The 16468-nt window shown below is 35.5% G+C and overlaps 2 protein-coding genes across 2 annotated transcripts; one reads left to right on the top strand and one right to left on the bottom strand.

The window, feature by feature from the left end:
• Window positions 1-1043: 1043 nt before the first annotated feature.
• cabp5b (calcium binding protein 5b) lies at window positions 1044-6781 on the bottom strand. Its single transcript, XM_067616257.1, has 6 exons — window positions 6516-6781; window positions 4903-4933; window positions 4666-4809; window positions 3441-3550; window positions 3131-3278; window positions 1044-2393 (listed from the first exon to the last, which is right to left on the bottom strand). Exons 1-6 carry the CDS (start codon window positions 6564-6566, stop codon window positions 2365-2367), a joined length of 513 nt encoding a protein of 170 aa, XP_067472358.1. The 5' UTR covers window positions 6567-6781; the 3' UTR covers window positions 1044-2364.
• Window positions 6782-9084: 2303 nt separating this feature from the next.
• LOC137168346 (uncharacterized) lies at window positions 9085-15593 on the top strand. The gene is made up of 4 exons (XM_067570886.1): window positions 9085-9130; window positions 9246-9425; window positions 11745-11876; window positions 15272-15593. Exons 1-4 carry the CDS (start codon window positions 9085-9087, stop codon window positions 15583-15585), a joined length of 672 nt encoding a protein of 223 aa, XP_067426987.1. The 3' UTR covers window positions 15586-15593.
• The last annotated feature ends 875 nt before the right edge of the window (window positions 15594-16468 follow it).

Below are 16468 nucleotides of genomic sequence, written 5' to 3'. Positions count from 1 at the left end.
AAGGGAAAAATAGCAGTTGTCATGATTTCCATGTTGTCCTTTTGTTGTGTAACAGAATTAGTCAACCTTATGGGGATTCTTATTTATTTTCAGCCAAAGATGCTAAATGAACAAAGTGGTTGAAAAATAAATTTGTTATTATTGTAATTTATAATAATATAAGTCAAATGACACTTGTTGAAGTACTGCATGAGAAATGATGATTAATCTGCTTGGTATACAGTATATTTTTTATTTAAGTTTAGTTAAATTGTCTATATTAAGACTTAAGGCCTACACTGTCATCTACAATACCCTATTTTCCCTCAATGTTTTATTCCCTGTTGATTCTTTGCAGACATACACATAAATATGCCCATGCATAAAAATAAAAATCTATATGCACAGATGTACTTAACGCGTATGTTTGTGCCACTGAGGCAAAAAAAGATGAAGGTTCGCACACTGTAGCTTCCTTAGATGCAGTTTATTGACACATCCACCAGTGATGTTTTGAGCCACATGCTCTTCTTCAGACTAAACAATATATATATATATATATATACAGTCACCATCTTAAATAGAGCATAGGCTCCAGTCACATGACTGTCACATTATATATGTGCAAAACTCATTCTATCACTGACCAACATATTATATATAAAGACTCAAGGGCCACTGAGGCCCACTCCACAGGCTTGGTCGACAGTGACAGTGCTGCCAGAAATAATCATTTAATAATCATCCTCTGGGGAATTTATAATATTCATTCACCAAATTGGAAAGCTATCCAGTATGTTGCTCTGGAACAAAGTGTTGGATAGACAGAATGACTGACAGATGAACGGACTGACCCCACATGCTGCTCATAAGAACTTGTTTTGTTCATTTCAAAACTTATTTTTGAGAATTTAATTTATGCACATGGTGATATTTGATGGCAAATCACTACATCTGCATTAGTAATCATACTTTTCAAACAAAATTTTAAATGAATGAAATTACATTTACATACCGTTTTACTGACAACTGTCTGTTACTGTTCTGTTACTGTTCAGCCTTACTTCACAACTTCTTGATGACTGTGGAACATCAGATCTGTGTGTCACCCCTACTGCAACAAGTGGAGCTGATTAGGCAGCACATGTAGGATTCAAGAGAAAGAATAAAACATCTGAGAAATACCTTGTAGTTTTATTTTTGGAAATTTGCAGTAGAATGTCTGATATTGTGTTGTAAGCTCTGGTGTTTCATTTGATGGGTCTTTGAGATGTATGTATGCTCAGAAGAACATTTGTGACTATCATTGATGAATAAACTTTAAGCAGATGAGCGGCCTTTTCACCCTGGTGAGACAAAGGTGGAAACATGGCAGAGGGCATACAATCCTGTTGAGATTATGATGGCATCACTGGAAGAACAGATGGTTTTTGGGTCAGAGCTGCAGTTACATTGAAGGACCTGTGGCAGCATCAACCGTTACTTTTGAGAGGTCAGTGCAGGTGAGGAGCAGATACATCATCAAGGAAGGGTTGTTGTCATCGTCCACAACTAATATACCCTTGGAAAAATATCATCTCAGTGAGCTCAATAATCACCCAGACGCTAGTCCTTATTTTTTAAACAAGTTAAATTCTCTTCTTTCTGGGTCAAACAATAATGTATTAATAATAAGGATGACCAGTTGGCCCTAATAGTACTTGTGAAGGAAAAAGAGGGCAACATCCAAAAGGGGGGAACTTGCACCACACACTCTTCCAACATGTAACTTTATAGCACATTTAGTATTACAGTGCCTCATTCCAAATGTGACCTAGATCTTCATCCATCTAAAGAACATGTAAACTAATCTACCCAGTTCCCTCAGCATAATCTTTAAATAACAAAGACGGCAAAAGATATTTTTACATTATTAAGTTTTACTTTAGTTCTCCAAGGCCAGCCCATAGTACAGCACACTTACAACATCTTCACAACACACATTTGTTGACTGAGACTTGTTCTTTGTAGCACTTTAACTTCTGCTGACGTAATTAATAGCTAGAATTTGTAATTTCACCCCTAACAGATATTCAGCTGCTGTGCACCGTATTCACTAGTTCCTTACAAGAGACAACAGCACTGCCATCCTTTTTGACCAGCTGACCATGACATCTACACTCACTGCTCTGTGGGACAGGTCTGGGAGATTCAGGGCAAATTAGACAATACCAAATTTGCCAAATATCATATCATAGCTGTCTAGAGCTACCATTCAAACATTCATTACTTTATATCCACCAAGTAGAACAAAAAGAACAAGAACAAAAGTAGGCTATCATCAGCATAAAATTAAATAAAAACTGCATCCTCTCCATTCTCAGTCATCCATTTGTTCAATTCTCCTCATTTTGATGACATCATTTTCACAAACTCTGTAAAGACAATGGAGAAGATATTGATTAGCTAAATTGTTTTAGATTCATAGCAATATGAGAACAATTATCATAGCAAATGTTGTATGGGTTACGCCACATTGCAAACTACTTTCTGCTTTGGTTGGTTTAGCTGTTTAAACTAGTGACCACTGCTGTTGTTTTCCTATAGAGGACTGTTAAAGTGAGTTCATACTGTCTGTGAAAAGTGTAACTAAAAAAAGAGAAAAAGTTAGGGTATGTGTGAACACAGTCAAATGAAATAACCATTTTACTAAAGAAATTCTTTCAACAATTCTTTCTTCATAGCAGACATTTTGACTTGTCATTACAAGAAAAGCACAAGTGAATAATACCATTAATTATGGCTCAGATGCATCTACAGTAGGTGTGCCAGTCAGCAGTAGGTCAATTAATGTTATTAGTTGCATTTGTGTTTGATAAGTTAAAATGTTGTGTGTGAGGAAAGTCTATTTGGTATCAAAATAAATAGACTTTATTGAAATTAAATGAAATCACTTTAGCAATTTTTCTCATCAAAATTACTTAATTTAACAACAGTTTTAACCAAAGATTATTGATCAAAAAATCCTGTTACTTCAACTTCTGTGTCTCACAGAGCAATCCTCTTCAACATTTAGTCAACATTTATTTATACAACAGAGGTCAATATAAGGTTATAAACAGACAAAATTCATTTTTTGTCCTGTATGTGTGTGTGTGTACTTGTATCTCACCCTCAAAGTCAACTGTTCCATCTCCGTTGTTATCAGCTTCTCTGACCACAGCATCAATTTCATTTTTGCTGGTTTGTTCACCCAATAACTTCACCATGGCATTTCTCAGCTCATCAGATGTAATTGAGCCATCACCATCTATATCAAACTGTAAGAGAGGGAAGAGGAAAACAAACAATTGGCATTTTGGACATATCACAATCATAACATAATGTTTTACAAGATTTAAAGTTTGAGATGTTCATTTTCATTTGGTGTCCACCATGGGGTGCCAAAGACCAAAGAGAGAGAATAGGGATGTTGAGCTCACCTCTCTGAAAGCATCTTTAAGTTCCTTCAGCCCAATCATCCCTGCAGTTTCAGCCAGAAGTTTGGGGGACATTAGTTCCACAAAATCCTCAAAGTCCACCCGTCCTCCCACTGTGATAAGACAAATAATATAAATGATACAAACGATAAAAAAATATAGTGACTATAAGCAGCAGTCAGTAAACACATTTTAAGCAAGGTTTAAGTGTAATAACCCCATTGTGATTTAAATGACAAAACAATCACACGTCAGCTATTAAAGAGATACAATATTTTATCTTTAGCAATCAGTGATTTTCTATTTCATACATTAAATTTCCCTCTGCTGCAATAGTCACTGTGGGAAAACAACTGAGATCATATACAGTATGCAAGCACAATTGTGCCACTTTCTCTATTTTTATCTTCCTTTTCCTACATTAATAAGTTCATACACAATGTTAGTGGCATGAAATACTTGCAATACACACTCAGGTTTCATAAATGTGCATAGGATGTTTCACTTTCAACTATTAAATGTGATGTACAAATATACTACAACTAAGATAATATATGTGCTTTTCTGTAAAATTTATGGTAACCAGTGACATATGATAAGCCATTAGACAATATATTCATATTTTTGTTCCTACCAACACTTGACAAGCTACTTTCGAGATAGAAATATGTAAATAAGAGCTCAGGAGACATGGAAACTGAAAGACACATTTCCTGAAAACATGTCGATTCACACACAAAACACAATTTAATGTCAAATTTCAATAATTTCATTTTCTAATTTAATTTCATTCATTTTTCTCGGGAGGAGTTGTGATTTTTTTTAGGTGTTTCATAATGAAAATAACTTCAATGCATTGTTCAATGTATTGATGATTCTCCTTGAGAAATTGTGTTTTCTCATATGTGTGTCAGGTTATATCACCAGTCCTGAAAATGCTTATATTTTTTATTTTGTGAAAAATAAATAAAATAATATAGATTTTATATGGTATATTCTTGGAACATGTTCTTTACATATGATATATTTTTAAGGGGCCAGCACAAGTTGCATAGTTGCACATCTGTTTATTTATTTTTTGGCACCAAAGAGGTAACGAGTGACATTTTTCTTTGTCTATACTTCATATAATGTGCTGAAGAAAAAGGGAAATACTCATGAAATCATTGGATTATTGTAGTGCTGATGTATTTTGCTTTCACCTCATAAATTAGAGTACATTACTCACAATTCATGTTGATATTCTGGCCCAGTTCTATCAGCTCCATTTCAGTTGGCATGTAACCCATGGTCCTCATCAGGTTCCCCAAGTCTTTACAGCTTATGAAACCGTCCTTGTCTTTATCAAACTCCGCAAAAGCGTCACGTAACTCTAGGGAGCATGCAGACACAAGCAAGTGAGAAGTGAAAAATATTATACAGCACTCTGCAACAAATACATAGGAAAGCATGCAAAAATAATTACCTTCTATCTCATCGTGTGTAAGAGCTCTTGTCTGCAAAACAACAACATGGACACAGATATAAATTGATTTTAGAATGTTTTATACACAGTAATTTACCACAAAATATACAACTCTTGTTATGTGCATAGTCATACATAGTGTCTTTCTGCAAGGCACTGACCTCCTATAAGCCTCATACATACATACATACATATATAAATATGTATTGCACCTGTTGAATCAGTTAGTGTTCATTGTCAATGTCTGAGGTTTTTTAACACATACAGTCTGTATATAGATTTGAATTATTAATTTAATTTATTGAAAACATTAGTACACTTACTTGTTTTTAAGAAAGGAAATTAGAGTAAAAGAGGGGAATGAGTCATTTAGAGGCATGAATACAGAAAACCTGTGTCCAGAAATGTAATGTGTCATAACATTTTGAACTATTAAATGTTGGGACTTTTGCATTTTCTGCAACATTCTTTAAAATATATTTATCAGTTTCGTTAAATTAAATTACACATTCATATAACATTGTACAGCAGAAATCTGAGCTACATTTTTTAGACCAGAGCAATGTAATAAATTGTACATTTATTCAATAATTTGAATCGTTCTCCCAAACTGTCTGGTCTCCAAATAACATCGTAGTATGTAACAGCACCATTAACATTATGTTTTCTGATGAACATTCACTATTTTCACTGTTACTCTCGTCCTGCTGTTCATTATTTTGCATATATGCTTTTAGTTTTTGTGCTCCTGAAATATTGTTGTGCATATGAATGATGGAGTAAACTTACTTATTCAGCACTTTTATTCAGTTCTCAAACTTATTGGTTTGAACTCAAATTTCTAGTAATACTGAAAAGTAATTCAAATCAAAGAACAATGCGGAATATCTGAATGAGTTTATATTTTGTGTCTGCTTTTAGCCACATGGTCCAGGAAGGCTACTGGACTATTATTTATTACATTATATATTAATCAGCCTGCTCTTTCTGATGAACACATATTGATGTTTATTTCTGTACATTCTGAGAATGTATTGATGATAATCTCCAGATGCACTCTGTTCATGCGATTGCACCTTTAGCACGCATTTCCTATATATTTAAAAATATGTACGTTTCAAAATATACTGTAAGTGATGAGTATAAAATGCACCTTATTGATGTAAATATGTTTTCATTTGTATATAGAATATTCAGGTTTTGCGTGAATGTATTCTTTGAAATTAGGGACCAAGCACAGAAGCTGAGTACCAATGCCTCCGCCTGATGCATCAGCTAAAAAGTTTGCCCTCCCACCTCAACTCTAGAATAGGACTAGTGCTTTAAGCTTCTTTCCCCTTAGCCCACAAATAACACCACATTAAAAAAAAAAACAAAAGACAACCCCCCCCCCCCCCCCCCCCAAAAAAAAAAAAAAAACAGAACAAAAAACAACAAGATATTTGTTTCATACACAATCAACAAATGAAAATAAGATTTACGTTCCTGGTAAACCAATGAAAAATAATGATATGTACACATATTTATTTAATTTGCTCTAGAAAACTCCTAAAGTAAAAACACACATAAAATACCATAAAACCATAAACTGTACCAAAAACCTCCCGACTTACTTGTCTCCTTGTTCCTCCTCTGAGAAAGATGCAGGCTTGTTTGAGACTCATGATGACAGCCTTAGTCGAGATCCTGGGATACTTGTTCCTATGAATTTCTTATCAAAGTATAATTTTATAATTGAATTCACTCTGTTATATGTTGCTATATCATTTGGTTTATTTTTTCCATGCGTTCATGTGTCTGTGAGTGTAAACTGTGATGAGCAGTGATCTGCGTATGCCAGAGAGGAGGGATGAGGTCTCTCATGGATTATCTCTGCAGCTTTGGTCTAGAAAAGAAAGATGAGCTTAATGCTGTGCATATACACAGTTTCATATGCACAGTCAAACATTAGTTGTTTTTAAGACCTTTTCATGAGGTATAGTAAAGAGATCTGAATTTCAATAATAGAAATTGTAGAAGAGTAAAATTAAAAAAAATTGTTCGCTGCTGATAAAGATAGCTTTTTAACTTGCTCTTTGGATTTCAATCTTTATTCATTTGGAAAAGGGGAACTCATGTAGAATACATATCAGTATTTGTGTATTGTTTCCAGTTTTTGGCTGCTTGCATCCCTTCATGTGGTGCTGGTTGAGTAAATGGCTGTCTGGATAGAGCTTTCTGTCTGTTATCTCTACATGAAACAAGATAGAGTACAACAGATGGGAAAGTGGGGAGGGAAAGTCTGTTGGAGGGATTGTGCTTCATATGCCACTGCATAATGTGCATTAGTAATTTCTTTATGAATATGGAAAAAAACTAAGAACATAGCAAAAGTTTTGATAAAATTTCTGTATTAACCTAAATGAATGTAATAGATTTTTCAGTATGTTATTTTTTATTTTTTATTAATCTCAGCATGCAAAATGACAGGGTTTGTTCACTATGAGAACATACATCACCACCATGCCTTCTGAATGCTGCTATCAGTACTGTAGTTGTTGAATGACTGTCTTCTCTATGCCTTTCAAAAATTAATAAAAACTTTATTCTGAAAAAAAAACAAAAAACCCTCAAACAAACGACTTCCATCACAAGCCTATTACATAACCATGAATGCATTGGGAAAATTAAATCTGAACATAATCTAGATCTGTGCAATGTAAGAAGATTGTCAAATCGACAGGCAACGATATCATTTGAAGCAGAATCGTTTGTTACATTTCACAAAAAGCCCAACAACACTAAATGAGCACATGACCAATTTGATCATCACAAAAACATATACATATATAGTGACTTCAGCCTGTCTGTATGTGGCAGAATCTGCACTTTCTTACATCATAAGCATGATGCCAGATAATGTCCTGAAATCACTTCTTACATAACGGCATTGATCCTGTACATATAGTCTGTACACTACCATAAAGACAGATCAAATTCTGTTTCAATTCACTAGTGTAATTTAGAAAACACTTTTGTAAAAATGTGAGAGTGCCATTTCATTCTTTATATTATCCATATGCTTAGTCAAGTCAAAATTTATAGAGCACATTTAAAAACAACAGAAGTTGACTACAGTGCTTCACAGAAAAATCTAAAATACAATTAAACTGAAATAGACAGAGTTAATAATTTTATCATGCTATAAATAGGACAAAAAACTGATTCTATAAAGCTGGGATTCAAGCTGGGATTTAAAAGTGGTGATAGATGAGGAAGATTTGACAGCGAGCAGCAAACTGTTCCACAATCTGGGAGCAGCACTGAATGGGAACATGGAACAGAGAGAAGTAACCGGTCAGAGGATCTGAGGGGTCTGGATGTAGGATATGGACTGAGGAGATCAGAAATGTAGGCTGGTGCCAAACCATTCAGAACTTTAAAGACAAATAAAAGAATCAATACTATATTTCTCTGGTAACCAGTGGACTAAGGCCAGTACATGGGTGATGTGGTCTCGCTGCTGCATTTTGAACCGCTTGCAGACGAGACAGAGAGGACTAATGGACTCCCACTTTGAATATATTCATAGAGTAAAAGGGCTAATAGGCTTTGTCCATTGAAATAAACTGTGTAAAATGATGAAATAAGATATCCATACACAACATATTTGCACTAAAAACAGAATAAAAAGACTCAGTCACCTCTGGTTTTAAGCCTCAACCTACAGGAACTAACATACCACTACTGTAGGTCTGTAAGTCTTCTACTTGCAGACCACAGGTCCTTTTCATGATGCCCTAAATTCTTTTTCAGACATGATGGACTTACTGAAAAAGTTTCAGAAAATAATATGCACAGAAAGATATGATTTTAATTGCATAGACAGCCAGACAGACTCAGTCTGACTCTTTTTTGGTAATTTAAGCAGTGAAAAATCATGAGCTAACCTAACACCTACCACCTAACTGCTGTAGCAACTGAGTCCATTGTTTGTCAGTGAAACTGATGCTGGGAAAGAACATAAATATCCATGAAACATATTTTTGCCTCTGAGATGTATTTGAATGATATGAGCCAAATATGTTGGCCCCTCCCTTGTATAATGCAAATCTAGAGTATTTTAGAGAGTATACTTTTGTCCTCCCACTAACCATCTGTCTCTTAGTGTGAAGCATCTGAGTTCACATTACTAGTCTCAAGATGATGTACAAACTGTCCATTCTGCTGACAGCGCTTTGTCTGCCCTGTGAGTTGTTTCATGCTGCAATACTGATCAGAAATTGAAAAATGCATATATTTCATGCTCTGACATTCAGTCCTCTCTTGTTCTCACCCCTCTCTTATTTCTGTTTCTTTGGCAGGTTTGAATGGCCAGGCTATGGAGTCCATTCCCTCAACTTCAGTGCTGAAAAAGCCCCAGGAAGCCCTCAGTCTTTCCTGCAGGGGAACTGGTTTTGATTTCAGTCAGTTTGGAATGCACTGGATTAGACAACCTGCTGGAAAAACACTGGAATGGTTGGGGCTCATTTACTATGATGCAAGTAAAACAGTGTATGCAAGCGGTGTGCAAGGACGTATAGAAATTACCAGAGATAATAGCAACAGCATGGTGTATCTGAGACTGTCCAACTTAAAGCCAGAGGACTCTGCTGTGTATTACTGTGCCAGAGACACACTGGTTAAAGTAAGCAGAGAGGCTTTACAAAAACTCCACACATGATATTTTTACAGAGACCTACAGGTGGCAGTAGAAGATATGGTTTGGAAAAATACTCTCTAAGGAGAGTAATGACAAAACCTCTAAACACGTACACACATGCACACTATGAAAGCAGCAGCTGATGGTGTGGTTTGTGACTTCCTCTTTCTTATGGTTTTTACCAACATATGTGTAACCTGATGAGGGGTTGTCTAAAAACTCAAGTTAGACTAAGTTAAAAATCCGACGACGCCACCCTGGGAATTCCACCCAGGGAATACATCAAATAAATTCCTACTTCGATCACACAGGTAAGTTTCACAAAAAGAATTAACAGACATGGTTTTTTAAAAAGGTATTAAAAAGAGTTGGTGTTTTTAATCTTCTTCAATGATGCAGCATATCATAAAATGGCAGTAAAAATAGAGGATATAAAAAACATCAAACTGTGATCCTAAAATAATTAAAAAAAAAAAAAAAAAAAAATGAAAAAAAAATACATAAGATAGGGAGGTGGAGGAATTGACTAAAAAAAGGGAACATACAAAGGTGTTCACAACCACCACAAAATGTAAAAGAAATTAGGAATATACTAAAAGAAATAAAACATAAATACACTAAGATCACTGAATAAAACCTAGCATTTAAAACTCAATAAAAGAAATTAAAAATCAAGTGAGTTTCAGGTATAACAAAGCAGCAGTGGCAGTCACAGCCGCAGAGACAAAAAAAGAAACACAGGTTAGTCCAATCTTCTTTTTTATTATTATTTATTTACCGAAACACACAATGATAAAATAAGGTTACCTCGGCTGTATAACTCCAATCAATACCGTCAGGCCGTGGGGGACACAAAGTGTGAAAGTATGGCACCAAACAGAGCAGCAGCAGCAAAAGGAAGACAAAGGATAACAGTGCTACTCCCTGTGTTTATGTGCCACTGATTGGGGACACTTGGTTCAGGTGTGTGGGGCAGGAAGGGACTGGGATATTACAGCTATGTAGCGACCCCAACTGGTGGGGAGGACTCAACCTGTCTGTTACATCTGCTTTTCTACAGCAATACATCGGTTAATAATATTCCCATCAGTTATTTTGTAAAGCAAGTGTGAAGATTTTTCTGTTACATTTCAACTACTAAAATAAGAAATTACAATGGCTAAATAATGATTGAAAGGAGACAAATAAAACACATAAAGAACTGAAAAAACAGGTGTTAAGCAAAATGTTTTTGTCTTGAAGCTGTGGATGAGTACAAAAAAATAAGGACCTAACTGAAATCTGATAAGGCCTTGTACATGAGGGCACATATTTTTTCAAGCAGGCATAATTAAGGTATGCCAAAAAAAAACTGTTTACTGTTTAGGGAATGGTTACTGTGAGAAAAAAAATCAGTATATGTGTACACAGTTGGATTTATATATCTATTTGTATCCTTTCAATTTATATAAAGAAAATCAGACTTAACAAACATCTCTGACAGTCTATTAAGGTTAGACCCCATCAATCACCTGCCAGGTCTCTTATTCTGTTAGAGGCTTTAAAAACTTACTCAGAGAGCACAAAGGACTGCAGAGGACTGAGACAAATAAGATTGACTTATGAATTGCACTGGTTCTGAAATCAGTACACTGACTATTCACTGTTGTCACACTGATTCAGTACTCAACATGTTTTCCTCCACAGGTGTGGAGGATTCACTAATGAAGTTCTAAAGAAGAGATCAATATCAACTTAGAATGTCAGCAGACCTGAACACTTAGCAGAGGAGGATCCCTAAGACCACTAAAGATTTCAAGACCAGTATGAATTTTCCATCTATGTTTTGTCTGTCCAACAGCATTATTTCTTAACACTAAACTCTTCACCTTTAATGAATTTAAATTAAATTTAGCTGAATGATTATCAATAATATGCATGTTTACCTCATTATGGGTTTCCTCATAAGGAAGTGAAGTGTGTGTGTGTGTGTGTCAGTGAGAGGACAGAAGAGCTCACATCAGTTCAGCTTCAACATCAACCATGTTCTCTGCAGCTCTGATGCTGCTGCTGGCAGCTGGATCCTGTGAGGAGCTTTCAGTGGATTCACACTAATAAACACATTTGAAACACTGAATAGTCAGATGAATGATGGAGATAATGTTGATTTCTCTTTTCACAGGTGTGTACAGTATTGATCTCATCCAGCCAGATTCAATGGTTGTGCAGCCTGGACAGTCTTTGACCATCATCTGTCAGGTCTCTGGTTATTCTCTGACTGATAGCAGCTATGCAACAAGTTGGATCAGACAGCGTGAAGGAAAACCAATGGACTGGATTTTCCATCAGTGGGGAGGAGGCAGCTTTTATTAAAATAATGCCCTGCAAATTATTTTAGCACACATACACTTCTACTAGCAGAGTGACATTAACGTAAATCACCAACAGACTGGTACAAATACCCCAGCAACCTATGTGACTAATATTCACACACACATACATGCATGCACACATGCACTCACTCACACATGCACACACACACACACACACACACACACACACACACACACACACACACACACACACACACACACACACATACACGCACGCATGCATAAACGCAGGTTACATTACAGCATTTCAGATCTTCATATTCCTCTTCATGTTCACTCTGCTAGTTTAACTAAAGAATGCATGATGGGATATGAAAACAGGAACAACAGTTGACCAAGTATTCAAGAAGAGTTTTGTTGACATATTCATCTCTGTGACTCTTGTAGATTGCTCTGGATATTTTTAACAGAAGCTGAAAAAGTGTTGAAATGCTGAAAATGAACAGGAGTTATGAGAAATTTGCATATTAGTGTTAGCATAGAGAGTGTCAACCACATATGCACTATTTTTTCTGTTACACTTACTGATGTACAGAATATAAACACTACAGATACCATCTTTAAGAAACCAGTCACAGTGAAGTAGTGTGTCCCAGTGTATGAAGATAAGCATGTTATAAATCCAACTTCAAAAATTGTTAGAAATGATTAAAAACACCACAGTATGTCTGCTGGCCAGATCTGTCTACTGCAGACACAGAGATCATTTGGGTCACAATACCTTTTTCAAACTAACACTACTGTAGTTCAACCTGCAGGGCCACCACTTGAGAAAATCAAGAATTTTGTTAATCACTTATGCCTGAATATCTTCTCTGAGTAGGCCTAATTAACAAATCTTTATTTATACAAGTACAAATACAGTGTTTTGTTTAATTGTTTTCTTTTTCAAATGAAGCGACAAGGTGAGAGGGATATGTAGTAGACATAAGTGACAACATTTTTGTAGCATCAGAATATTCCACTGTATCTGTGATGCTGAAAGTCGGTACATAAACAGCTAAGGACACTTAATCATCTACTGTATATTTGTCTTCATACATAATGATTTACTGAGTCATTCAAATTGACGTATCAACATAAAAAAAGAAAATGAAAACTGAGATGTTATTTTGTCTCATAGATACAAAATGTATGTATTGGGTATTGTGTAATCAACATTGAAGTTCTTGAACACTTTTATCATATAAGTGTGTTATACTGTGTTCTGACTTCTTACAGAAATACAAACATGTTGTAAAAACAGATATTTTCTGTTTAATTGTCAAGTTTTGAGTTTCACAATTATGATTCTTTTCAAATTTGTAATTCAATCATCATTTTGATGATTATAATTGCTTTTCTATCAGGGTTAGGTATAGTTTAATTATTACATGGAGTATAAGTATGAATAATGGTGTACTTGTGATACACAATAAAGACTTTTGAGGATTTCGTTGTCATTTCAGACACAACACAGGCCAACAAATTTCTAAAATAACAATTTGAAGTCAACAGAGCATAAACTTCTGTTATCAGTTAATTTCAGAAGGTTTCTCTGTTTTCTGACATTTCTAAACATATCATCTTTAGAGAGTCACTTCTCGTCTCTCTCTGCACCTCTGGGAGCACACCTGCAGCTGTGAAACTTTGTAGAAGCTGTCAGTACTGCAAATAAACTTTGTTAAAATGAGAGACATGTCTTTCACATATATTTGCATATCAGTATGTGTCCAGGCCTGAAGTGGCCTACATGTACGCAGACTGACACACATCCTCAGAAAGACAAAAAACAGAGACAACCAGGGGCATTTAGTTGGTGGTTTGAACTGTGGTGTTAAAACTCATGGCCATTCTTTCCATATGAATCCTCTGCAATTTGGCAAAGGGTGATAAAAGATAGTTTGAATTTGGTTAAAAGAGGTCAGAAAAGGAAATACTGATGAGTTCCTGTGGCGGGTGCTGTTGTTAAGATTTTAACCTCATTAATTTGGTCAGTATCACAAATCTGTTGTAAATCATCATTAAACCACAATAGTTCATGAAATTACGATTGGCACCTTGTAATTTACATTGAATATTTTAGTTTATATAAATGACCAAAGGACTGATAAATAATAATTGGCATATTATCAATGTATTGTAAGTAATGCAGTTAGTGATTAGATGTTATTATACAAAAAACCTTTGTCAATAACTAATAAATAATTACAGTCATTTAAATATGTTTTTTAAGTTTAACAAGGATCCAAACAGGAGACAAAGAATAAATGAACTGATATTTTTCTAGAAACAAAAACTTATGTCTTCAGAATTATTTGAAAGATGCTACAATCATACCAACTGCCAGAAAGATCATGCTATTTCTTTCTTTCTGGTTTTTAGTTATATGACATAATATTAATAAAAATTGGCACCCGTTTGTGATATGTGATATTATATTGCATATGGGAGGACAAATAAAAAATTGAACAAATGATAAATAATACTATACTGATGGTCAGTCACTAATGCCAGAAAACTTCTCAGATGATGTCTCACTTTGTTTTATGATTCCTCTCTCCTTTCATCTCATCAGATTGTTCAGATCAGAGTATCAAGTCAGTTCAGTCATGAAAAAACCTGTCTCAGTCTGCAGATTGTGTTGTGGTATGAAGTGGACCAGACAACCTGCAGGAAAGGGACTGGAGTGGATAGGGGTTTGCTTCTGTGATGCCAGTAGTAACACTTATGCTAGCAGTTTGAGGACTCTGCTGTGCATTATTGTGCTAGACACATATACACACACAAACTGTTTATTACTGTAAGGAGTAGTAGTAAGGCTCTACAAAAACCTCAAAGATGTGTCTGTAGCAAAGACCTACAGGGGGCAGCAGGAGACTGCATAAATGAAGGCAGTAAGAAGACTGACATTGCCCCTAAAAGTAATGTCAGTGAGTAATGTGAGTAATGTTCCCAATAATATTTTTGCATATGCATTATGGACATATCTATCTATCTATCTATCTATCTATCTATCACGACTCTGACTATACACTGTAATAGTCTAACTTCAACAAACAACAGGTCTAAATGAAGGACAAATCCAATCCAGTTGTTCCCTTCCTGCAAGGAGGAGTCAATGCAAAACTCAGAAGTCTTCCACCTCTACTTATCTGACTGCAGAGAGGATGACAGAGAACAGTGGACACACAGTTTAACATGATGGACTATAGGACAGGACTGCTGCTTTTAACTATCTGCTAGGCAGGTGAAAATATTCACAGATCTTGAGTTGAATGTGTCTTTGAATTGTTGCCAACATATGTAGCAAGTGACTTCTTTTTTGGTTTGACAGGTGTTGATGGTCAGACTCTGACAGAATCTGAACCAGCAGTTAAAAAGCCTGGAGAATCCCACAAACTGACCTGTACAACATCTGGATTCACATTCAGTGACTACTGGATGCACTGGATTAGACAAGCTCCTGGGAAAGGGCTGGAGTGGATTGCAGCTATTAGATATGACTGTGCTGAGATCTCCTACTCTCAGTCAGTTCAAGGCCGGTTCACCATCTCCAGAGACAACAGCAGAGAGCAGCTGTATCTGCAGATGAACAGTCTGAAGACTGAAGATTCTGCTGTTTATTATTGTGCTCGAGATTCACAGTGACTGGAGTTGTTTGAGCAGCTGTACAAAATACTCATACAATACTCATCCTTACTGGGCTGATAAACCCCAACTATGTCACTTGTTTTGTGTATTCAGCTGTATGGAAATAATAAAGTACAGTAATAAAATACAGTACGTAAAGAATAAATACTGGACCATACAGTCACATACAATACACACACATGCACACACACAGTAAAAATCAAATAGAAGTTCATCAACACTCATCTTAGTTCATTGTTTATGTGGAACTTAAAACCTGCAATATCTGAACACAACACTGACATATCATCACCTTTTATGTTTATATGTTTATAACAAACAGTTGATCACATCCAACAGTTATGGAGCAACATTATCATTCATTTGGAGTTGTGTGTGGCTTTTTACCTACTAAATGCTTGACTATGTTCAGCAGTTGGTTGCTAAAGCTGCAAAAAAATGCCTGCTGTGGATGAAATCAACGCTATGAGAATGGTGAGAATGAACCAAAACAGTAAAGTTGCGGGCCGGACAGATAAACTATTTTTTAATTTTTTCCCTGAAAGTCAGATACTAACTGAACCTGTGCAATTGGCTAAAAAATTTGGACAATCCAGTGGATCATTACTGATATGATTTGAAATGATGGTTAGACAATCTGATAAAACATCTTCATTATCTCAGACATGCGCTTGTGTATCTCTGATGTTCTCTGTAGCTGAGGCAGAATGGAAAAATTAAATTGTCTGTTTATTTGAGTTTAAATGCATTTGTCTGACTTGTGTTAGAAGTTTTCTTAAGAATGAAAGAACATTAACTTCAAGTTACTGTTTTAAATAATACATTTATATGTGTCAAAATAAATGCTAATAACACAATTCCAAGTTGACTATGTGTGACA

This window comes from Thunnus thynnus, chromosome 17 (assembly GCF_963924715.1).
Source record: "Thunnus thynnus chromosome 17, fThuThy2.1, whole genome shotgun sequence".
In the NCBI taxonomy this organism is placed as follows: Eukaryota; Metazoa; Chordata; class Actinopteri; order Scombriformes; family Scombridae; genus Thunnus; species Thunnus thynnus.
This window is presented reverse-complemented; position numbering and strand designations above follow the sequence as displayed.

Coding starts and splice junctions, on each gene's coding strand:
- cabp5b (XM_067616257.1), bottom strand. CDS start 6,566: ATGAGTCTCAAACAAGCCTGCATCTTTCTCAGAGGAGGAACAAGGAGA. Junction 4,810..4,902: donor TACACACGATGAGATAGAAG/GTAATTATTTTT, acceptor CATGCTCCCTAG/AGTTACGTGACGCTTTTGCG. Junction 3,279..3,440: donor TTAAAGATGCTTTCAGAGAG/GTGAGCTCAACA, acceptor CCTCTCTTACAG/TTTGATATAGATGGTGATGG.
- LOC137168346 (XM_067570886.1), top strand. CDS start 9,085: ATGATGTACAAACTGTCCATTCTGCTGACAGCGCTTTGTCTGCCCT. Junction 9,131..9,245: donor GACAGCGCTTTGTCTGCCCT/GTGAGTTGTTTC, acceptor TTTCTTTGGCAG/GTTTGAATGGCCAGGCTATG. Junction 11,877..15,271: donor AACAAGTTGGATCAGACAGC/GTGAAGGAAAAC, acceptor TTGGTTTGACAG/GTGTTGATGGTCAGACTCTG.